The following is a 24,102-nucleotide window of genomic DNA, read 5'->3' as shown; positions in this document are numbered from 1 at the left end:
CGATATATCATTTCCCTTATTACGTCCGACATACACCAAAGATTTTTTTAAAAGTCAAGAATATAATGAAAACGAACATGAGAAGCCCTAAAAAAGGCAAAGAATATGAAAGAAGCTACAAGTTTCCCTTTCTTACATGAGATAAATTGGTTATTCCCAACAGAAAACAAATGGAGTCTAAAATGTTGGATTTCCCACTACCATTCAGTCCTGTTATTGCATTAAACAGTGGATCAAATCCAATTATTTCTGTTCTCTGTGCATATGACTTAAAGCCATCAACGACCATGGACTTTATATACATTGTTGACAAATAACCATCACAAATAAGTTGACGGAAGTGGACTCAAATATGGCGCGCATTGATACGCATGCGCGATGGTAAGTTCATTTGTTAATGCTTGCGGATAAATTTCGATTTTCTCTCCATCATCTTTTCCCATACATGCCCATGTTGGTATTAGCTTTCAACAGATTGGGTTTCTTTGCTGCAGTACACAGTTATAAGTCTGACGAGGTTGTTTTGAAGTAACTTTTAAATAGATTTAAAATGTATTTTTCATAAGAAACAGTTTGAGAATAATATTGCATTTAGAATATATATATATATATGTATGGCACGCCAAATTCACAAAAATGAGCTAAACATAGTTTTACTAGGTTTATCGACTGTAAACTATAGTTTACGGACCGTAAACTATAGTTAACGATTCGTTAACTATAATTTTCATCCGTAAAACTATATTTAACGGTTGTAAACTATAGTTTGCAAATGCTAATCCAAGTTTATCTGTCTTTAAATAATTTGCTGATAAATACAGATTCACATTTGTAAACTCTAATTTACATTTGTTAACTATAGTTCACAATTGTTAATCCTAGTTTCACAAATTGTGATACTATATTTATCAGATAAACTATGACTTGTAAACGTTAACAATATAAATTGCTGATAAATACAGATTCACATTTGTAAACTATAATTTACATTCGTTAACTATAGTTCACAATTGTTAATCCTAGTTTCATAAATTGTGATAGTATATTTATCAGATAAACTATGTTTAACATTCGTTAATTATAGTTTTTGATCGTAAACTATAGCTAACTGCCATTTTTACTCATAAACTATATTAAACCAAATGTGTTTATCACTTTTTTTGTGAATTCAGCGCATCAAATGACTATAAACTATATCTTACAAACCGTAAACTATCATTTACATTTGTTAATAATAGTTTAGACTTGTAAACCGTAGTTTACAATCGTGAAACCGTATTTATCAGATCAACTATGTTTTGCAATCGCTAATGATTGTTTTCATTGTTAATTATGGTTTACGCTTGTGAAACATAGATTATCTGTTAACTATGGTTTACAGATGTGAAATATAGATTAACGTCGTTAACAATAGTTTACGGTCCGTAAACTATAGTTTACAGTCGATAAACCTAGTTTATCAACTGTGAAACTATGTTTAGCTCATTTTTGTGAATTTGACGTGCCATATATATGTCATCTTCCCAAGTCAAGGGTTTCTGATCCGCTCCTCTCCTCATCTTCCCAAGTCAAGGGTTTCTGATCCGCTCCTCTCCTCACAAATTGTGAGGAGAGGAGCGGATCAGAAACCCTTGACTTGGGAAGATGTATATATGCTTTCATACTTGAGGTTTGGAATAAAAGTGCACTCCCCAGTCCAAAATTTACGTGCCATATACAATGTACATGTATAACACACAAAAATGGTCCTTATCTGATGCAAAGAAATCCAGTAATCATTATGAAACTTTGAAAACGAATAATATTGAACCTGGAACAGAATTTGCATTTTAAATGATTTTCATTGGGAGACCATTTTCCCCTCCCATTTAAACGTACTCATAGTCGTAGCTTGGGTTCGAATATTACCGAGGCAGGGGGTCTAGGGGGCGCAGCCCCCCAGAAGCTATCGACATTTTAACAACGTAAAAGGTGGGGTTTTTTTTTTTTTTTTTTTACCGAGGCAGCTGCCTCGGTTGCCTCAATGGAAGCTACGCCACTGTTACTAGTATACAAAATACTTTCGAATTAATCATAAAATACTAGGCTAGCAACAGTATTCCTTTTACATTAACTTCTAATCACCAAAAGAGTTGATTCATAACAATGTAATTCATTTTGTGAAAAAGAAACTGAAACTACTGAGCAAATTCTTTTGTTAATTATTGTTTTAGAAATATCCATAGTAATGTTGTATATTGCAAGAAAGAGATCATACTGGGGTCACTTGAAAATTCAGACAATTTAGGATTTAAAAATCTCTTATTGTTTTACAAATAAAATATTTTATTTACGGTGCGATATCCAACTTCAAGACTCCCGTGGGGATTTGGGTTAGAATATAGATCCTCAGGGCCCTTGCTTGTCGTAAGAGGCGACTAAATAGGAGTCCCAAGAACGGACAAGACCCCGAAAACCGCCGGGTCCCGTAAAGTAAAGTAAAGCGAATCTTATTTAAAATCGGCACTATATACATTCTATCCGTGTCACAGTAGGTGTGGCACGATAAAGATCCCTCCCTGCTCAAAGGCCGTAAGCGCCGAGCATAGGCCTAAATTTTACAGCCCTTCACCGGCAATGGTGACGTCTCCATAAGAAGATAAGATAAGTTAAGTTTATTCCAATTTTGGGCCCAGAGGGCATAACAGTAAGACAGTTTATAAAGAAGGAAATTCAAAAAAGAAAGAAAGTTTACAACATTAACTACAGGTTACATAGACTGCAAACTCCATATGAGTGAAATATTCTCAAGAGGGAATTAAGATTATTTGGGAGGGGAGGGGATTGATATTCTCCATCAGTAATAAACAAACATATATCGCTTATAAAACGGCAACCAAGTAAAATTTGATAATATTATGACACCAATGTATGTAGGCCTAACGAACTATTTGAAATCAATCCATCATTTACAAGGGGCCACTTAATGCTACACGGAAAAAGTAAAAGTTTGAAATAGAGTCAAATACAGAGGGACTCGTGACGTCATTGCGTTTGGATAAGACATCGGTAGACCTAATTTAAATAGGTAGGTAGAAGTCTGGGGGCAGGAAAAATCTCCCCCTCCCCCTCTCTCGCTCGTTCCCTCTCTCTCTCTCTCTCTCTCTCTCTCTCTCTCTCTCTCTCTCGTTCTCTCTCTCTCTCTCTCTCTCTCTCTCTCTCTCTCTCTCTCTCTCTCTCTCTCTCTCTCTCTCTCATGCATAGATGATCTAATGTATACTATGGTCATTTTGAACTTTTCATCCCCCCTTTTTTTCGGAAGGGGGGGGGGGGGGACGGTAACAAACTTGCCCTTTAGAAAATTTTCTGGATCCTCCTCTGTATATATACAATAACACTGCTAACTATCCACTTTTAATTTTTGTTTTAGAAAAAGACCAATATACATCTTATTAACCTGTCTAGTTTTGACAAAGAATCTGAATATTGTAAAGAATATATTATATCATTCTTTAACCACTTTGTATGTCATAGCAAGATTTATTATCTGTATCTAGAACTCCTTAACACGAGAGAACCACTCTGACAACCTGAGTTTTTAAATTAACACTCAGTATATGGTCATTCCCCGATTGTCATTCAATCTCCCATGGCAAAGCAAACATTTTGCCGGATTTTTATATGCTACACACATACCATTTCGTTACTAGTTTCGTATTTTACGGTGCTTACTTCCGATTTACTAGTTTGCGTTAGATTTTATTTGATTTACATTTAAAATACATTTGATATATTGCAAACTAGAGTGAAGTGCAATTGGTTTTGATTGTTTAAGAATTTTATTAACACATTGGATGATATATTTGTCGACAAAACATCGTAATTAACGCGGGAGACACTTGTTGCTAACCACGCTATTGTGTGTCGCACCTTGTCAACAACCGTCCATTATCGATAGAGAGCGGAACACACGTGCCTTACGGTCAGTACTAATCTTTTAAAGCACTGCTATTAATATCTAATTAAACGATTGAACATAAGATACATTTATGTGAGTATCTTTATTATAAATTAAGTTAAATTTCATTTCAATTTAGGCCTAATGATACAAATTACAATAACAGAATCTAACTTTCAACAATTTTAAACATAAATGATTTGAAATAAAGTTTTATCAATGACAAATATGATGGTATGTCTCACAGAATCGAACAATGTTAATAATGAAATAAAAATGTGTTTAATGGTCATCTATCATCTTTATAGATGGAGAAAATAGCCCTGATACTTCCCACAATTTCATACTTTTGATCAATATTAAGCTGGAAAATGTTTGATTTTATAATTTTGAAATAAATTATTTGTATATGAATCTAATATAGCTGTGTATACATTATAATATTTCATTTTATTTTCTTAATTCTTGATTAATTCATGATGAAAAATATTTTGGTACAATTATTGGGATATAGGTATACTCCCATGGGAGAGTACTATGAATTCTGTTTTTTATAATTTCAATAAATATTAATATTAAACATCCTAAACATGTATTTTAATTTCTTTGCCACCTACTTTGTGGATCAGCTATAAATATGCAATAATTTAACTGATGCGACTGAAAAATGAGTAGATATAACAATAGTTGTACAGGAACAGATTTAAAGTCCTTTGTCATTACTACATACCTTGCTCATAATATATATGGGACAAAACCTATGGATCAAAACAGATTTGGGTTGGAATAAACAAAGCATTAAGTGGTATTTAAACATTTATGATCTTCGATACTCAGGACTTGTATTGTTTGGCCATTGTAGTTTGTTGATATTGTGATCAGATCGTGTACACTTGAGGTATCTAAAGTTTAACAAGTGAAAAATAAAACAAGTGTTTAAAATGTAGGAGTAATGACCACCTTTGGGCTGACATACTTTAATATTAATTTTAGGAAAAAGGGGAGGAAACAACTTTTGCTCATATGTAAATATTTTGTTTTTTTAAATTCATTAAGATTATGTAGATTGGATGATAATGTATTCATCATTTTTATGTGGATACCTAGCTGAAGATACCTGTAACTAAAGGCTCTATACTAAACCTGCATCTTGGGCTTATTTAAAGTTCCCCCACAACATAACATTTTATTGCTTCAGAGATTCTATTTTTTAAGGGATAATGTGTGTCATGACCCCTCTGTTCTCCTGCGGGAAGGAGGATGTTAAGGGTCAACGGGGACTCATTACAAATATCATGCTATAAAGACTTATGCCTTATGAAAGATTTCGTTTAAAGAAAATCCATCTAGATTTAACATCCCAATATTTTCTCTTGTTTGAATTGTGGAAAAAAGATCTGTTTTATCTTCTCACCCCAAAAATGAATAATGTGACATGCATTATACAAAATTTCTTTTAAGCCTTGCCATATAAAAATGGCAGAAGTTGCTGTACACACAGACTATCACTGACATTAAAGTTTTTTTTTTTTTTTACAAAGAACGTAAATATCTCCATTACTTTACTTACAGGAAACAAAATGTGTGCTGCAATGGTGGACAGAAATCCAGACTATCCTTCTGCTGATTACGGCCGCTCTATGTACGACTCCCACCCACAGAATGACTATGGTCGCCCATCATATGACTACAATCAACCTTCCTACCAGCAGCGGGGACAGGACTATGACCCACCCTCACAGTATCAGAGAGCCCCAGACCCTCCCGTGGTAAGGTCATCTTTCAGTATCTGTTAGGTTTGGGGTCAGTTTTGGAAGATTAACCTTTGTGATGACTTTGTGCGAGGTAACTTTGTCTAATGAGAATTAGATAGAAATACTAGTGAAACATGAAGTTTCTGCATTTTGTTTACACTGTGGTAATTAGAAAGAAAGGTTTTAGGATGTTAGGTTTATTAAATATTTGAACATGGTGAATTATGTATTGTTTATAGCTTTGAATTTTTTCGAGGTTATTTCTCACGTGTTTTCTGAGTGAATTCTGTATTCATGCTATCTTTATTTCATGATTTTGTTTCCATATTAAGTCAAATTTCAATGTGAATTCAATCAATTTTACTTCCCACAAAAGCTGAAAAAATAAATGGTAGCAAAGTTAAGCTCAGTGAACACCACTATAATTAAACCACGGGTGCTTGATGTTGCAAAAACATTCACTTATCACAAATCATGAAGTACTGATAGTTTGTATCAAGATCATGTAGCTGCATGATTTTCAATATGCATACCTGACCTGTGAATTTTTTGCAGTGTTAAACGTCTGTGTAAGATCATATTCTCAAAATACTTGATCATGTACCATATATACTCGCCTATAAGTCGGTTCACCTATAAGTCGGTTCGCCTATAAGTTGGTTGTATAGTTTTTAGGTTATTTTGGAGGGAATTGCCATTGACCCATTCATAAGTCCGTCTAACCTTTTTCAAGAATCGGTTGACAATTTCAAATCAATGCTCTAATGTTTTTACCCGTGTTTCAAATAGTATTTTGAGAAATGTGCCGATATTAGATATTTTCCCCCAACAAATCAATTTCATGTCAATACTCTTATGTAGTTATCTGTCTTCCAATAATGGTTTGGGATATGACGTTGATATTTCACTTTTTATTCTCAACAAATTAAACAGTTACTATTTTGTTTATTTTCTCCATGTTTTTGTTGTTTAAAAAATACTACCGATAGGCTATACATTACACCATCCAGAAAAATACTAATCTTCTTAGGACACTCCTATAAGTCAGACATAGAGTTTTGGACCAAAATTTGACTCTAAAAAATCCGACTTATAGGTGAGTATATACGGTATACCAATATAAAATGTTGTGCTCTAAAATGTCTACTTAAATGTAAATGAACTAATCATTTTTTTAATACCACCATTATAAGAAACTGATTAATGTATCTATGGAGTTTTTGTATAATCATGGCTATGTATCGATGTAAATATGTCTCCTAGTTCTTTGTGATATTTTTCCTCCATTAGGTGTATACAGTATGTACGTCACATAGATTTAAGAAACATTCGGTTGATAATGCATTTACATTCTCCAGTATACATATACACTATTCATATTACGAGTATAGCCTTCTCTCAGTAGAGAGATTTAACTGACTTTGTCATTTTCTCTTAAATGTCAACCTCTGTCATATTGATGGATGATTATATTGCATTTGATCATTGAATATAATGACTTCGCTGCTTAAAGGAATAAAGTTCTTGAGTGAATTTTCTCCGCTATATGCACACATGTCTCTGCTGAGTATTCAACAGCTTTTTTGTGTTTGCTCTCTTGACACACTGTAAGAATTATTGATTTCCTATACAAACTGTTTGTTGATGACGTTTAATGTTTGGAAATAAATGAAAGGAAATTTTTGAAAAGTATAAATGGAACGATTTTGGTGCCTTTAAACCCTCAGGCCTTATCAGAGGAACTTGCTTCACAAAAGACTATTTACAAGGGAAGTGGGTGTTGTTTCACATAAACAACAACAAAACATCTATCAAATTATGACCTAGCTAGTTAATTAGTTTGTTAAGTTCATGTAAAAATAAGGATCAAAATATTGACCACTTGGTTTATTACAACAACTCAAATCCATATACCATGTATACTGGTAGATTAATTTATTGTAAAATATGAAGAAATAGTTTAGTATATACAGTTGACTGGGATGAGGAAAATAATTTGCTAGAAAATTTTTTAAGTTGTTTTTATAATTCAATTCACAGAAAAAGAATTTGAAATTGAAGTCATTTCTTGTTTTGTAAACTTGAGTTCTTATATAATGATTAACTGATTCCTGAGAGTAATTTACATAATAAAGTCTGACTCTTGAACACTTCATGTAAACTGAGGTGATTTACATTTCATGTAAACTGGTTATTTACATTTCATGTAAACTGGTGATTTACATTTCATGTAAACTGGTTATTTACATTTAGATAACCTCGGGGTTAGTCAGTTTAAGTGATGAAAAAGCCAAAGAACGCAGGCATATGATACAGATGGAAATGCGTAAAGAATATCAGGATCACATGCGGCGAGTATGTAGTCCCAGTGCCCTCTATAGGCAGAGGGCTGATATCCTAATGCTTTTGTATCTAGTGCATGTTCTACTGGAACTTAGTCAGAGCATGAACCAAATTACCAGTGTTTTCTCATTTCTAGAGTGATAGATTTATTACTGGTTATTCACCTGTATGTTTTGTTGATAGATTTCATTTAAATCAATATAAAGCTTTCGTAGAGAAGTATCCAGAGAAAAGAGACCCTGTTAGGATAACATTAGTAGCCATTTACGTATAAAGTGGTGGTGCCGTGCATAGAATTTCTTATTGCTGCTTGTATAAAATGCATTTCTTTTAAAAATCTAAGGGATTTAGAAGTTGTTTTTCTTAGAAATATATTTTATTTTTACACGAATTTCATTAAATCGAAAACATATTTTCAAGTTTTAGATTATTTGATGTTAATGAAATTTGAAATGGTAATGCAGTGCAAATAGATTTTTTTCAATGTTGTCTGCACTTTGTATGATGTCCATTTGAAATTTTTATGGAGTTGGAGGCTATACTGTTTTTTAAATATATTCATGTATCATAGCATTTTTTTTTTTTTAACTTTACTCTTAAATTATTACATCAAAGTAACCTTCAAGAAAACAAAATAAATCAACTGATATGGACTGAATATATGATTAAATGAAAACTAGGAATGTATCAAAACTAAATGTGGGTTATATAAATGATTGTCATCCTGTGACAATTATACAAATTAATTCTAAAAGTTTAGAATCTCAAATATTGGGTTTACTATCAGGTATTTTGAATGCTTATAAAACCAAGCTGTATATTTTAGGACCCACTCTGAGTTGTCTCCCTTCATTCTTTGGTGTTCCTTCTGTCCTCGCTAGAGAAACTCTTTATAGATATACAAACTCCTGTTTGAAATTAATAGGAAATAGGGCAGGTGGTCTGCATGGAACTCCTTATATGAAAAAAATGTAAACAGAGCAAATTGATTGCATGTGTGTTTACAACTAGTGCAGTTTCTTAGTGTTAATGGCTCCTAATCTATTACCTCTTATCGCATGAATTGTTTGGTAGTAACCAGTTAGTGCTTTGTCCACTAATAAGGAATCTCATTCAGACAGATAGACAAGCAGACAACAAAAGAGGCAGATTTTGATCAGCCCACTGGATCTTGAGTGGTTCCTCCTCAAGTGGGCAGATTCTGATAACTTTTTACTCTATCTAGTCTGGAATATCTTGTTTGTTTTTAGCAAAAGCCTGTGTATTATACCACAGGGAGCCCAGAGCAGGGACTTCCCATAGGAAACTATTCCCAGGCTCGCAAGGTTCTGGACACCGAACGACACCGAGACTACAATAGATTTATGAAGGAGGTATACCGGTGGGCTAGTAGCATTTGTAGTCATGTAGAATGGCACCAATGTCACTCTTCAGTATTTTGTTTATTTCTGTTACAGACTTTGTACTAATCAGTCATTTTTCAGGTCTCTGTTCAGAAGTCATCACCATTCATTGTTGTAACAGACTGCCATGATTTGTCAGCTTCTGCTTTCTCTCTCACTAACAAGGACGTGTGTCTCTCTGCTAGTTTATATTTTGTGCTAGAACATTTGTTTCTTATCAACACTATATAACTATTATAAGTTTCATTTCTTGTCTGAATGAAGGTATATATCCTTAATGTTTTGTTGGGTTTTTTATCAATCAATTGTATGATTTCAATTGCACTTCTGTTCATTTTATACTTTCTTCAGAAACAACACAAATTTATTAATCTTGCTTACACAATGCAATGCTGTTGCTAGGTGCAGTTACCATTATCTGCATACTATTTTCAGTATTTAAATTCTTTGAACTATAATCTTACATCTAGTGAGATTCTTCAAAAGAATATTTATGCTAGGATAAAATTGAATTATTTGACAGAAATGTAAAATCTTGTTTTTGTCACTGATCAGAAAGAGGAACAGGCCAACAGGCGGCGGGATGAGGCTTTGTATCGCCAAGAGGCCTCACCTCCCCGACAACCCAATCAGACCGAAATGTACGACCACAACCAGGTGTCTCAGCAACTCCGTGAAGAAAGACGGAAGGAGTACAACGATTACTTGGTGAGTGACACTCTGGTTTGTCGTACTGTGATGTTAGTAACACGAGTTTGAGATTGTAGTGAACTAAGATCTATACAAGAGGATTAAAAGTTACTGTAAACGGAAATTTAGGTAGGAACTTATAGATTATCTCCCTTGCATGCTACATATTCATATTGTTTTATCAAATAAGGTGGCTGAGCATAGTTGTGCTCAGTTTTCTTCACAAACCTATCATAATCTCTAAATGGTTTTCAATTCATCTGCTTAAGTTAACTTTAGTCATAATATGATGTTTGTTGTCATACATGTAATTCAATACATTTATATGTGTTAATTGCTTTAGAATTAAGGAAAAACATAAAGGTTTAAGAATATCTACACATACGTTCCTCAGATACCCTCTGTATGTTGAGATCTACCAATTCTGTCAGCAATGCCTGTCTTTCTTAAAAACTATTAGAAAACCCTTTGCTATAGTGCTGAATCTTGTGCATGTCTGCAATACTATATACTCAGAAAATGAGAGAAATAATTAATCTTGCTAAATCATTTCTAAAGGATTATCCAAAACAACTCAAGAATGATCGCCCTCAGGGTACTCCATCAAAGGTAAAAGTCATGTGACAGTCATGTGACTAGGTGGAAGGAAGTGCATGATTGCGGGCAGAGCTTTGTGGTTTTGTGTATCATTCATCACTTCACATTAGTGGTTAAAGAGCTAATTAACATCAAGTCAGCTTTGTTTAACTTAATTTGTCCTGATAACAGAAACAGAAGGAGATTTTGGAGCATGAGAACGCTAGGCGACCAGTAACCCCCCCTGGTGGGCTTGCTATAGGTGGATATGATGTGTATCGCAATCAACTTAAAGCCGATAGAGTTCGTGAATATAGGGAGTCTTTGCTTAAGGTAAAAAAAGCGATGCCCTTATTTTCTGTGAAATATTGGACATTTCAAGTAAATGTTTTCGAACTGTGTTTCAAGCTTGTATTAAATTGATCTCTATATATATATTTTTTTTTTTGCACCATTTGGATAAACTTTTTTCATTGATCTGCTTAACTGAATACTAGTTTTTCTCTGGTAAATCACCTCAAATCTAGAAGAAAATCTGGAGTGAATCAGACTTTATCTTTAAAATGAATAGCAACAAAATGAGCAATGGTTACAGCGAGCTAAAGAAATTCAGTTGGACATCTCCCCCAGCCATGAAGGCCACTTGGAGACTGAGCGCCCTCTAGTGGGCTCTCCGCGGAACGTAATAATCGATTATAAAAAACTTAAAGAAGAGCTCAAAGCAGAGCGTAAGAATGATTATAATCAACTCTTGGAACAGGTAATTAACAAGTCGTAAATTATAGAGAGCTAGGAATCCATGCATGATCGTAGTCCTTTTTAGTTTTATCTAACTCTGGGACTCCATGCTTGGTTGTAGATCTGTGTACTCTGGGAGTTCCAATAGTCCTTTTTATGTTTGTATCCTGTAGTATACTAAAGTAAAATCTAGCCTCAGTTTTAGATAAGATGCATAATGGAAAAAAACTTGCCAGCTTAGTGTAATAAAAATATAGTCTGTTGGTCTGTAGATAGTACCTATAACTCTTACTGACTTTGTACTCGTGTGTACCTCAAGCTTTAAGCCACCGTCTAACTATTTACAGAAAACGTAGTACTAAGCACATAGTGCTTTTTGCTGTCTTTATAACCATAGTTGTCAAAAATAAATAGGACAGTGGCAGCTTTATTTAGCTGCAAGTCACCACACTTCTAGACATGATTATATTTCATTAATTAATTGGCTTAGGATCCAATTATGAGATTGATTCTGGTTACCTGAAATTAAAATATAAGCCTAGCATTCTCTACATATACACAATATATTTATCATATATACAATATGTTTATTATATATACAGTATATACACATTTAAATACAGTAAATGCCCATTATTAGTGTTACATGCACACAGAAGATCTTATGTGGGCTGCTTATCACAGATATGAAATTTTGTGTTTGAACATGATTGAGTGTCTGTGTCAGATTTACAATATGTGCAGGTGCTTGTTTGCAGTGAAATAACACATAATTACTAATGCATGCACAATATCTTGATTTAGAAAGAGGCAAATGGTACCCCTCGTGCCCCTCCCACCCCGCCTGTGGGCCTCAATATACCCACCGAGGCTGAGAGACACAAAATTGCAGAACTCAGGAAGAAGCAGTATCGAGAGGAGTTACTGAGGGTAAACTCAGTTCATACTCAGCTCAGTCAATGGCTGAGGATGTTAAACTCAGTTCATGCTCAGCTCAGTCAATGGTTGAGTATGTTAAACTCAGTTAATGTTCAGCTCATTCAAAGACTGAGTATGTTAAACTCAGTTCATGCTCAGCTCAGTCAATGGCTGAGGATGTTAAACTCAGTTCATGCTCTGCTCAGTCAAAGACTGAATATGTTAACTCAGTTCATGTTCAGCTCAGCCAAAGACTAAGAATGTTAAACTCAACTCAACTATGCTAACATATTTTAAGACGAGGGATGGAGATGAATCTTACACATCTATCACGTTCATTTAATTTAAATCATAACTGTAAGGTTAAGTTTAGAGAAATTATCTCCAAATTACATGTCTTTAGTTAATTTGAAAACAAGTCATTATAGGATTACATCATGTAGCATATTAGTTAATTTCCCCCTCATCTATTATATGTTAAATCTTGAATCAACTTGGATTACAAACTTAAATGAAATTTTAATTAATCATTAAAGTGATTGTTAAAAAATTTCTTAAATTTCCAGCAACAAAAAGAACAAATTCTGAACCGAGCCCAGCACCAACTGGAAATTCCAGTGATTGACCGTCGCCAGCCGTACTCAGATCCCCCTCCTCCCAACAACCCTCCCCAGGACCGCCCTCCCTCGGGGAGATGGGACCCCGAGTCTTACAGACAAAGTGCTTTTGCTCCAGTGAAGGTATGGCACTCGCCGTGTCAGTCTGTAGAAAATGTTCGGAATAAAAGGCCCGCGATTTTTGCAATAGGAGTGCTGGATTCATAACTAAGAATACAGCCTGTTTTATTGCATAATTCATCAAATATTTTGATTTTAGCGCATCATAGTGGAAAAGAAGGAGATATCCTGTAGCACCCAATCATGTGTTCATCTAAATATTTTTTCTTTACAGTATTTGAAATTGCTGAGTGATACTTAAAGCTTACCTGTCTCTTAACTTATCTATTGCATGATTTTGATGAGATCCAAATTACAGATTGATGTTATTTTGTTTTATTCTCCGTCTGTTTTGCGGTGTGTGTCGTCCACTGCTTTGTTCATTTTTGGCACATGTTGCACTCTTTACATGTCTAATGTTTATTGTAAGGGAAAATTTTAAAACAAACCTATGGAATGTTTTACAGGGGAAATATTCATAGGTCTCAAATAGAAATTTTGTTTGTTTTCCTTTTTCAATTAACCTGGAAAAATGCCCTGAACTTTATAAGTACTGATATCTTAGATAATACTTGAACTTTATAAGTACTGATATCTTAGATAATACTTGAACTTTATAAGTACTGATATCTTAGATAATACTTGAACTTTATAAGTATTGATATCTTAGATAATACTTGAACTTTATAAGTACTGATATCTTAGATAATACTTGAACTTTATAAGTACTGATATCTTAGATATTAAATAGTTGAATTTTATAAGTACTGATATCTTAGATAATACTTGAACTTTATAAGTACTGATATCTTAGATAGTACTTGAACTTTATAGGTAATGATATCTTAGATAGTACTTGAACTTTATAGGTACTGATATCTTAGATATTAAATAGTTGGATTTTATAAGTACTGATATCTTAGATAATACTTGAACTTTATAAGTACTGATATCTTAGATAATACTTGAACTTTATCAGTACTGATATCTTAGATAATACTTGAACTTTATAAGTACTGATATCTTAAATAGTACTTGAGCTTTATGAGTACTGAAACTTCACATGAAGAGTTACTATTGCTGAATTAAATACAAAGACTCTACAGTTTGTAAGGTCAAAATCACTAGCTCTCATAAGAGACATATATTTTCTCTTGTTTTGTTGATAATATCTCTTTTGTTGCAATGATTCTGCACATGATGAAACCTCAATCACCATTTCTTATTTTATGAACAAAAATCAAAAGTCACTGACTTGTTTTTCAATGGATTTATTTCAAGGCATAAAACTTGTTTATAATTCTCTGCTCAAGTTGACATTCTAAATGATTTGCCCCAGAATGAAATATTTTCCCACGATCATGTACTTACCTGTATGTCAAAATCGTTTGTCTAAAGACAGAGACTAACAATATCTTAATCTATTGTACAATCTATATGTGAGTCCAAACCTGATTCTATTTATAGACCTCTTTCAAAGAGTCTTTGTCAATGTAAGCACAGACTGTATTGATGAATAATAAGAATTGTAAGCATAATTTGTGTATGATTTGATTTAAGAAATGACTGATGCACGATGAGAAGTGTATTTTTGATTACAGAGAGTTACGTCCCCTCCACACCAGGCCAATATCGGCCATGACGATTACGGACAATACCGCAGGCAGAATGAACATGACGTTCGAAACAAGGAATATAATGACTTTTTAGCAAAGGTAAGCACTATAAAGATAATGATTGCAAACAAAGGTAAGCATTTGTAAAGGTAAGGACTGTAAACAAAGGTACGGACTGTAAACAAAGGTATGTATTGTAAAGGTAAGGACTGTAAACAAAGGTACGGACTGTAAACAAGGGTATGTATTGTAAAGGTAAGGACTGTAAACAAAGGTAAGGACTGTAAACAAGGGTAAGTATTGTAAAGGTACGGACTGTAAACAAAGGTATGTATTGTAAAGGTAAGGACTGTAAACAAAGGTAAGGACTGTAAACAAGGGTAAGTATTGTAAAGGTAAGGACTGTAAACAAAGGTAAGGACTGTAAACAAGGGTAAGTATTGTAAAGGTACGGACTGTAAACAAGGGTAAGTATTGTAAAGGTAAGGACTGTAAACAAAGGTACGGACTGTAAACAAGGGTAAGTATTGTAAAGGTAAGGACTGTAAACAAAGGTACGGACTGTAAACAAGGGTATGTATTGTAAAGGTAAGGACTGTAAACAAAGGTACGGACTGTAAACAAGGGTATGTATTGTAAAGGTAAGGACTGTAAACAAAGGTACGGACTGTAAACAAAGGTATGTATTGTAAAGGTAAGGACTGTAAACAAAGGTACGGACTGTAAACAAGGGTATGTATTGTAAAGGTAAGGACTGTAAACAAAGGTAAGGACTGTAAACAAGGGTAAGTATTGTAAAGGTACGGACTGTAAACAAAGGTATGTATTGTAAAGGTAAGGACTGTAAACAAAGGTAAGGACTGTAAACAAGGGTAAGTATTGTAAAGGTAAGGACTGTAAACAAAGGTAAGGACTGTAAACAAGGGTAAGTATTGTAAAGGTACGGACTGTAAACAAGGGTATGTATTGTAAAGGTAAGGACTGTAAACAAAGGTACGGACTGTAAACAAAGGTATGTATTGTAAAGGTAAGGACTGTAAACAAAGGTAAGGACTGTAAACAAGGGTAAGTATTGTAAAGGTACGGACTGTAAACAAAGGTACGGATTGTAAACAAAGGTACGGACTGTAAACAAGGGTATGTATTGTAAAGGTAAGGACTGTAAACAAAGGTACGGACTGTAAACAAGGGTATGTATTGTAAAGGTACGGACTGTAAACAAAGGTACGGATTGTAAAGGTAGGGACTGTAAACAAAGGTAGGGACTGTAAAAAAAAGAAAAAGAAAGAGGTACAGACTGTAAAAAAGGGTAAGTATTGTAAAGGTAAGGACTGTAAACAAAGGTATGCATTGTAAAGGTGATGATATTGAAAACAAAGACAAGTACTATAGGAAATGGAAAGTAGATGTGTGAGGGAGAGTAGCATAACCAGAGTAAATGTTGGGGGGGAGGGGGCTGTGGTGTTTTTGATAAGAATTCTAGAGTAGATGGAATATGTGTTGTTACCACAATCATGCCTAAACTTAAGCTGTAGTGTAATTCTAAGTTATGTTGCTATAGAAACAATATATGGAGGATGAGAAGAAGCAGAAGTTGGTGGAACAACGTCGTCAGGCTCCTGCACCGATCGTCAAGGGCAATTACTATGACTCGGAACAGTACGACCTGAGACGTCAGGCACTGAACGAGCAGCAGCACAAAGACTATCAGAATTACCTCAGAGGCGTAAGTCTCCATTTACTCACAATCAACCATCGTCTTTTATAAATCCAGAACTGATGTGTATATAGTTATATAGTGAATCTTTCAGAAGGTAAGTTTACTGGGTTTTGAATGTTACTTACCCAAATTTTGTATGGTGATCCAAATTGTCCTGAACCTAGAATTAACTCTTGTATTGTGTTATTAATTAGTTAATTAGTCATAACGAAGAATGCATGATATGACTTACCAAGTAACTAAATAGAAGTGTGACAATGTATTTTTCTTAAAATGCTGTCAACTGAAAACAATGCTTTCTATGCTGCACTATAAGCAGAGAGACTGATAGGTCTTTCTCCAGTGTGCAGCATAGCTTACCGCTGTGAGTTTGAGTGCATGCAGCCTTAGTTGTTTGGTCTGTAGTGATAGATCTATTAGCTGCATGTTGAGCTGTGTGTTGTTTGAGGGTAGGGCCACTAATAACTGCTGTGTGGACGTTAACCGATTTCTATATATAGCAGCCTGCCACACCCCCCGAGGCATACGGGCTTCCCATAGGTCAACATCATTATACCCCCAAACAAAAATGGATGGAACAACAAAGAAATATGGAATACAACCAGTTGTTGAAGCTACAGGTATAGACTGTGTTACCGATTTAGAAGTGTTACATTACTCAAGAATTTCATTGGCAAATAACATAGCGAATTGAAATGGATGATGGGGACTCATTAGATGTACGGAAATTTTAGAGGTTTCTTGTACCTACATGGTGTCATTTTTCGTGTAGTGGACTAATGAAATTTTATGTTGGAGGTGTTATCATGAATTCCATGTTTCTGAAGGGTGGCCATTTCAAACGAATGTGGACCCCTAAAGGTTTCGTTACCAGCCTTCCTATGATTGAGAGTGAGCTCAAGTACAAAGAGTTTCTCAAAATGCAAGAGAAACAGAGAAATCAAGACTACAATATCCACCTCAAGGTAGTCGCACTATTATAGTCACGCGGTGCCACCTCAAGGTAGTTGCACTATTATAGTCATGCGGTGCCACCTCAAGGTAGTCGCACTATTATAGTCATGCGGTGCCACCTCAAGGTAGTCGCACTATTATAGTCATGTGGTGCCACACTGGTGAAAGGAGAGGTCTCATGGTGTTAGTTTGTCATCGGCTGATAAATTATCTAGTGTCCATTTTATTCATATTTGACATAAGGTAGAAAGACAGTATTATATCACATTTTGGTGTATTTTATAATTTTATGGAGTGAACATGGTTACAGGGTTACAGAGGAATAGAAAACTATGTACCGGTATGAGGATTTTCTATTAAACATGTAGTCCATCACAGCAGTGGTATACATATACATGTATGTGATATTGAATTGGTGATGGTTGGTAGTTTCTAGGGTATACACATCATGTAACTGTGATATTGAATTGGTAATGATTGGTAGTTTAAAGGGTATACACATCATGTAAATGTGATATTGAATTGGTAATGGTTGGTAGTTTAAAGGGTAAAACATATGGTGTATGGAAGCAGCAGACACTAGACAATTCACTCTTAGCTTTGTAGCCATCAGTCACTAATTGTAGCGTACAGTGGCTTATATGCAGAATGTGGGTATTGTTAGAACTGATATGACCTAGGTTTGACACCAGCTAAGGATTGTGGGATATGTTAGTTATTGACTGTAGATGTTTATGTATAATGTTACAGCACAACCATCAGCATAAACGACCCCCAACACCAGACTCCCAGCAGGGGTTACCCCTCAGTCAGCGGCAATATGATAGCATGCGTAAAATGCAAGAAATACAGCGTAATAAAGAATACAACGCACTGCTGGCAAAGGTATCGGGATTGAATGTGTGACGCCATGGTTACCTGACATACTTTTTTGTGGATTTTGATTGGCTATCTTACTTAATCTTTCCTGGTTTTCATTTGGCACGGCACTTTTGCACGACTTTATGGGCACGGTCATTTTCTAATCTTTATTTTTAGTGAGACTCAAATTAATATATTTATTTTACACTACTTAACAATTCTTTGAAAATCGGTCACTTGTTAAATTAAATGGTGTTATCATTGAGCTTGAATTCTTTGCAAGGACCTTGGAATTCTGACATATATATATTTCTACAAGCAGTTGCCATTGTTTTTTTCTGTACTTCTTGATCAACAAACTATAGGTAGCATGAAAATAGCTAAATATCCACCGATCCATTCTAAGGTCTGACAGTCTGTTAACTATAGACTATTACAGCCCCCTACAGTAGCTTTCTAATGCTTTGTAGTACCTTGCTAGATGTAGAGACTGATTCTTTTATTTGTTATGAAGTGAGTGATTAGTGGAGATATTCAGATTGAAAATGTAAGACACGACTTTAGCCATTACTGAGGATATCATATGTTTGGATATGCATAAATATAATTGTAATAAAGCTTTCAATATTTCTTATATATATATGTTCTTATATATATATATATATTTTTCTCATGGTGGAAGAAGGAAGACTGATTAACTGAAATTAAAATTCTAATATTTATATCAAGTAATCATGTGGTAAAGGTTTTCAATATTTAGACAAGAAGGAATGTCAACTTGCTCTGTTAAATCTGCTACATTCACCATCATTTTGGGGCTTTTGTTGTTTTTTTTTCACATTATAAAGCCATCAAATATTGTAATGTTGAATAACAGAAGACATGCTGAGGTGTCTATTGTTTTAAGGGAAACAAAAGCAGTGTTTGTTTGTATGTTGTGAGGGAGGGGAATGCATGGAGACTGCATGATAATACGTGGAATTGTGGCCATTTAACTGTGACGTGTGTACACGTGTTCTACAGCACGGGAGACTGTGTTCTATAGTAATTGTGGCCGTTTAACTGTGACGTGTGTACACGTGTTCTACAGCACGGGAGACTGTGTTCTATAGTAATTGTACCAGTCTGTGTGTACTTCTGCTTTTACTCAACACTTTTACTAATTCAGTACTAATCAACAAAATATAACCAATGAATTGAACTCACAATTTTATTAAGTTACTCGTGTTGTATACACATCAATGAAGACAGGGATCTGCAGCTGAGTTCACACACCTAACAAAATTGTCAACTTTCCACACTGTCGACTGTAACTGTATATTACTATATCATGTGGCTGTTAAAGGGCCCCTCATCTCACATGAGCTTCTCATGTCAGGCTTGGATTTCTTGAAAAAACCTCAAACTTAAGTTTGAGGGTTTTTTATATGAGTATCAAAATTTGAGCAAAAATAAGTCCAAGTTTCGACTTAACACACACAAAACAGATAAGTTATGACAATATGATAAGTATAGAAGATGTAAAACTATATCAATGAAGGACGTTCAGATATCTAGTAAAATAACGACATCGCGGACGAATTGGTCTATACCTGGGGTATGTATAATTGACATTTTTAACCTGTCAGTGACCTGGGTATGTATAATCGACAGTTTTAACCTGTCAGTGACCTGGGGTATCTATAATCGACAGTTTTAACCTGTCAGTGACCTGGGGTTTGTATACTTGACAGTTTTAACCTGTCAGTGACCTGGCGTATGTATAATTGACATTTTTAACCTGTCAGTGACCTGGGGTATGTATAATCGACAGTTTTAACTCGTCAGGGACCTGGAGTATGTATAATCGACAGTTTTAACCTGTCAGTGACCTGGGGTATGTATAATTGACATTTTTAACCTGTCAGTGACCTGGGGTATGTATAATCGACAGTTTTAACTCGTCAGGGACCTGGAGTATGTATAATCGACAGTTTTAACCTGTCAGGGACCTGGGGTATGTATTATCGACAGTTTTAACCTGTCAGGGACCTGGGGTATGTATACTTGACAGTTTTAACCTGTCAGTGACCTGAGATTTGTATACTTAACAGTTTTAACCTGTCAGTGACCTGGGATTTGTATACTTAACAGTTTTAAACTGTCAGTGACCTGGGGTATGTATAATTGACATTTTTAACCTGTCAGTGACCTGGGTATGTATAATCGACAGTTTTAACCTGTCAGTGACCTGGGGTATCTATAATCGACAATTTTAACCTGTCAGTGACCTGGGGTTTGTATACTTGACAGTTTTAACCTGTCAGTGACCTGGGGTTTGTATACTTGACAGTTTTAACCTGTCAGTGACCTGGGGTATGTATAATCGACAGTTTTAACCTGTCAGGGACCTGGGGTATGTATAATCGACATTTTTAACCTGTCAGGGACCTGGGGTATGTATACTTGACAGTTTTAACCTGTCAGTGACCTGGGGTATCTATAATCGACAGTTTTAACCTGTCAGTGACCTGGGGTTTGTATACTTGACAGTTTTACGATGTCAGGGACCTGGGGTTTGTATACTTGACAGTTTTAACCTGTCAGGGACCTGGGGTATGTATACTTGACAGTTTTAACCTGTCAGTGACCTGGGGTATGTATACTTGACAGTTTTAACCTGTCAGTGACCTGGGATTTGTATACTTAACAGTTTTAAACTGTCAGTGACCTGGGGTATCTATAATCGACAGTTTTAACCTGTCAGTGACCTGGGGTTTGTATACTTGACAGTTTTAATCTGTCAGTGACCTGGGATATCTATAATCGACAGTTTTAACCTGTCAGGGACCTGGGGTATCTATAATCAACAGTTTTAACCTGTCAGGGACCTGGGGTATGTATAATCGACAGTTTTAACTCGTCAGGGACCTGGAGTATGTATAATCGACAGTTTTAACCTGTCAGGGACCTGGGGTATGTATAATCGACAGTTTTAACCTGTCAGGGACCTGGGGTATGTATTATCGACAGTTTTAACCTGTCAGGGACCTGGGGTATGTATAATCGACAATCATATAACCTGTCTGTCAGGTGTTTTTACTTGTATTGTACCAAATTACAGTAAACAGTTTAAGATTAGGTTATGTTCTTTATATTTATTTGTATGTATCAAATAAAGCCGGCTATATATATTTATACATCGCAAACTTAACCCATAACGTAAATAACAACTCAATAACACTTTATATACCAGATAATGATGATGCAAATAGTTGTCACATCTTATGACAAGTGAAATCTTCTGATTTGTAGCTATAATACAGAAACACACTTCACGCAACAATCAACTGATCGAATGTAAGCTTGTTTTTGGTCTTTGTAGAAAGGTTTTGAGAAACATCAGCCCCCAGAGACAAATCGCCACCCAGAGTTTGGAATGAAAAGCGAATTCCAGGACCAGGTCAGTGAAATGTTTTATACCAACAGAATCAAAACATGCTCATGTATTCAGAAGTATATAAGGCAGAAAATCATCTGATTCCCCTCCCCCCTCCCTGTAGCTAAGCTTTCCGACTCTGTGTGATGAGTTTTGATTCATGCTGGACTAGTTTAAATTGCTTCGTACTGGACCATTCCTAGAGAGCACATTCATTTTTTCGTTACATTGCTTAATTTAGGTGATCAATTTTGTGACCTTTGTCAGAAATGCAAAAGTACAGTCAAACACGATTACAGCAAACACACTTATAATGAATTCACACTTACAGTAAAACAGGGTTACAGCAAAGTGATTTTCATTCCCTGTAGTTTTAAAACATATTATGAACTTATTAGATTTAATGAAATAAGTTTATAACAAATCAAAATTGTTTGTTGACAGCGTTTTGCTATAAGAGTGTTTTACTGTGCAAGTTATCTAAGTGTGCTTTTCAGTCGTCATTTCTTCCATTGAATAGTTCCAGGATCCCGTCGCTATCCTGACAAACAGGAGCAAACACTCCTCTGAGTCTTACTTGAGTGAGATAGACAAACAGGCTCGATTTAATCTGAATTCACACATACAGGTATTCCTCCCCTGTGCCACCCTACATACCACGCAGAGTATCAGACATAACAATCCTCCCAAACCAAGACTGTCATCACTCAAACAGAGGCATTCTAAATCGTTGTACCCTTTTTGCAAGCAATGATTAACACACTAAAGTAGTTTTTTAGTGGTAATTAATTTTGAATTTGTGTATGATACCCTCATTCCCCAAATCACATTTTTAAACCTGTGTAGTGACATTAAGGGGCACCATTATCAATACAATATGTGAAACTTTCAAACCTCTGATCAAAAAAGATCTATAAGAGAAATCCATTGAGAATTTGAGATGTTTTAAACAAGATTTTAGTGGTGTGATCTTAACAGGTAATTTGTAAGCACTTATTTTAACACCGACTTTTCTTCTACAACAACAATGACATGATTGCGAGAGAGAAAAAAATAAAGGTCAGTAAACTTTGAATCTCATTAAACACATAATTTTTATATCTTGGAAAATTAAATTAGTTTACAATGACATCAGTGAATTCATGATTATGGTGCCCCTAACAACACCCCCCCCCCCTTTCCTCCAGTGTATCCCCTCGCTGTGTTTATAGACTCTGCCGTATGTAGGGATTGTCTAGGGAGATTAGTAGCAGGCACCTGGATTGGCATTCTTCTGTTCAGGATTTTATGGGATTTTTTTGTTTTTGGTTTTTAGCTCACCTGAGCCTGTTGGTGGTGGGGTGATCTGGTAGTTATGACAAACATTCAGTTTTGTTTTCTCTCTCGTTTTTTTGTGATGTAGAGATATCTAGCTATGTGCACATTAATCTGTTTATTAAATCTTTCAAAATTACAAAATGAAATCAATGCTTGCATAATTTTTCATGGGCATAACAATTGATTTCTATCTAAGGAGCAATGAACTGCCAGCAGTGAGCTCCCAGACAAAAAAGTAGCACATTGTATATGAATGGATTCAATGTAGTTTGTTGTGCATTAATGGATTCAAATCTTCCCAGGGAGGAAAGGTATTGTAATGCTGTGAAAAGGTTTCCTGGATGCAATTCACGTGTAATTCTACAAATGTAGGTCAGCTGGTGGTATATTCCCTGGGCTAGACATGTTTAATATTCTTTCAAGAATTTTTTACTTGTGTAGCGACGTTACCAGCTTTAGAAGTGCTACTTTAGATCTACGCTCTCAGGGTGAGGGATCCTTATTTTGTGTGAATGTCTACCATAACACAGCACCTTAGATTTTAAGTCGTGTAATTTTCACCTCTAATGGAGAGCTCTGGGTAAAGAAACAGTCGCTATAACTTCTGTATTGCCTTGGGTCAGGGTTCAGACCCACAACCCTCCAATCATGAAACAAGTGATTTGTCGTCTGAGCAAATGTGACTGGTAATGTCAACTACGGACATCTGAGATCAGTATCTCCTCTGTGTATGAGGTTGATATTGACTCTCCTGGGATTTTTAACAATATATTGACTGCCTGCACTGAAGTCATTAATTATTATATCATATATTTCAAAGTTTGAAAGAAATTTCTATGCACATCTGGATGTTGGAGTCAGTTTTATGTCCCTCTTTTGGGATATATGAAGTCATAGTTCCCCTTGTCATAAAATAAAGACCTAACATTAGCCAATCATAATTATTGTTACAATCCAAGTACAGAAAAATATGTATAATCCATTTCATCTTGATGCTGTAGATTTCATTGTTTTTAAGACACTTTTTACAGAATGATATATTTCATTGAAAATTTGAGAATAAACTAGATCTTAAAATTATTTCAGTGCACCAGCTTTGTGTTATGTGGAGGGTTTTATTGCTTGATTTTGAGGCACTTTC

The 24,102-nt window shown here is 35.1% G+C and overlaps 2 protein-coding genes across 15 annotated transcripts in view; one reads left to right on the top strand and one right to left on the bottom strand.

The window, feature by feature from the left end:
* Window positions 1-395, bottom strand: part of LOC125672292 (structural maintenance of chromosomes protein 2-like) — a 36,061-nt gene extending 35,666 nt beyond the window's left edge. The window contains exon 1 of the mRNA XM_048908507.2: window positions 137-395. Within this exon, the coding sequence (XP_048764464.2) occupies window positions 137-304 (168 nt within the window). The 5' untranslated portion in view covers window positions 305-395. The remainder of the gene's footprint in view (window positions 1-136) is intronic.
* Window positions 396-3,683: 3,288 nt separating this feature from the next.
* Window positions 3,684-24,102, top strand: part of LOC125669517 (trichohyalin-like) — a 35,474-nt gene continuing 15,055 nt past the window's right edge. The window contains exons 1-16 of one of the 14 annotated variants that reach the window (XM_048904067.2): window positions 3,684-3,961; window positions 5,510-5,706; window positions 7,945-8,046; window positions 9,285-9,407; window positions 9,993-10,145; window positions 10,896-11,036; window positions 11,275-11,463; window positions 12,246-12,371; window positions 12,926-13,099; window positions 14,677-14,790; window positions 16,253-16,417; window positions 16,912-17,031; window positions 17,239-17,376; window positions 18,116-18,250; window positions 21,591-21,668; window positions 22,165-22,272. In XM_048904067.2, the coding sequence (XP_048760024.2) occupies window positions 5,518-5,706; window positions 7,945-8,046; window positions 9,285-9,407; window positions 9,993-10,145; window positions 10,896-11,036; window positions 11,275-11,463; window positions 12,246-12,371; window positions 12,926-13,099; window positions 14,677-14,790; window positions 16,253-16,417; window positions 16,912-17,031; window positions 17,239-17,376; window positions 18,116-18,250; window positions 21,591-21,668; window positions 22,165-22,272 (2,055 nt within the window). In that variant the 5' untranslated portion in view covers window positions 3,684-3,961; window positions 5,510-5,517. Of the gene's footprint in view, window positions 3,962-5,509; window positions 5,707-7,944; window positions 8,047-9,284; window positions 9,408-9,992; window positions 10,146-10,685; window positions 10,737-10,895; window positions 11,037-11,274; window positions 11,464-12,245; window positions 12,372-12,925; window positions 13,100-14,676; window positions 14,791-16,252; window positions 16,418-16,911; window positions 17,032-17,238; window positions 17,377-18,115; window positions 18,251-21,590; window positions 21,669-22,164; window positions 22,273-24,102 lie in introns of all 14 variants that reach the window. The other 13 variants (XM_056164019.1, XM_056164021.1, XM_056164020.1 and 10 more) reach the window with 13 other exon arrangements.

This window comes from Ostrea edulis, chromosome 4 (genome assembly GCF_947568905.1).
Source record: "Ostrea edulis chromosome 4, xbOstEdul1.1, whole genome shotgun sequence".
NCBI classification, from domain to species: Eukaryota; Metazoa; Mollusca; class Bivalvia; order Ostreida; family Ostreidae; genus Ostrea; species Ostrea edulis.
The sequence above is the reverse complement of the archived record's forward strand: the minus strand, read 5'-3'. Positions and strand labels throughout refer to the sequence as shown.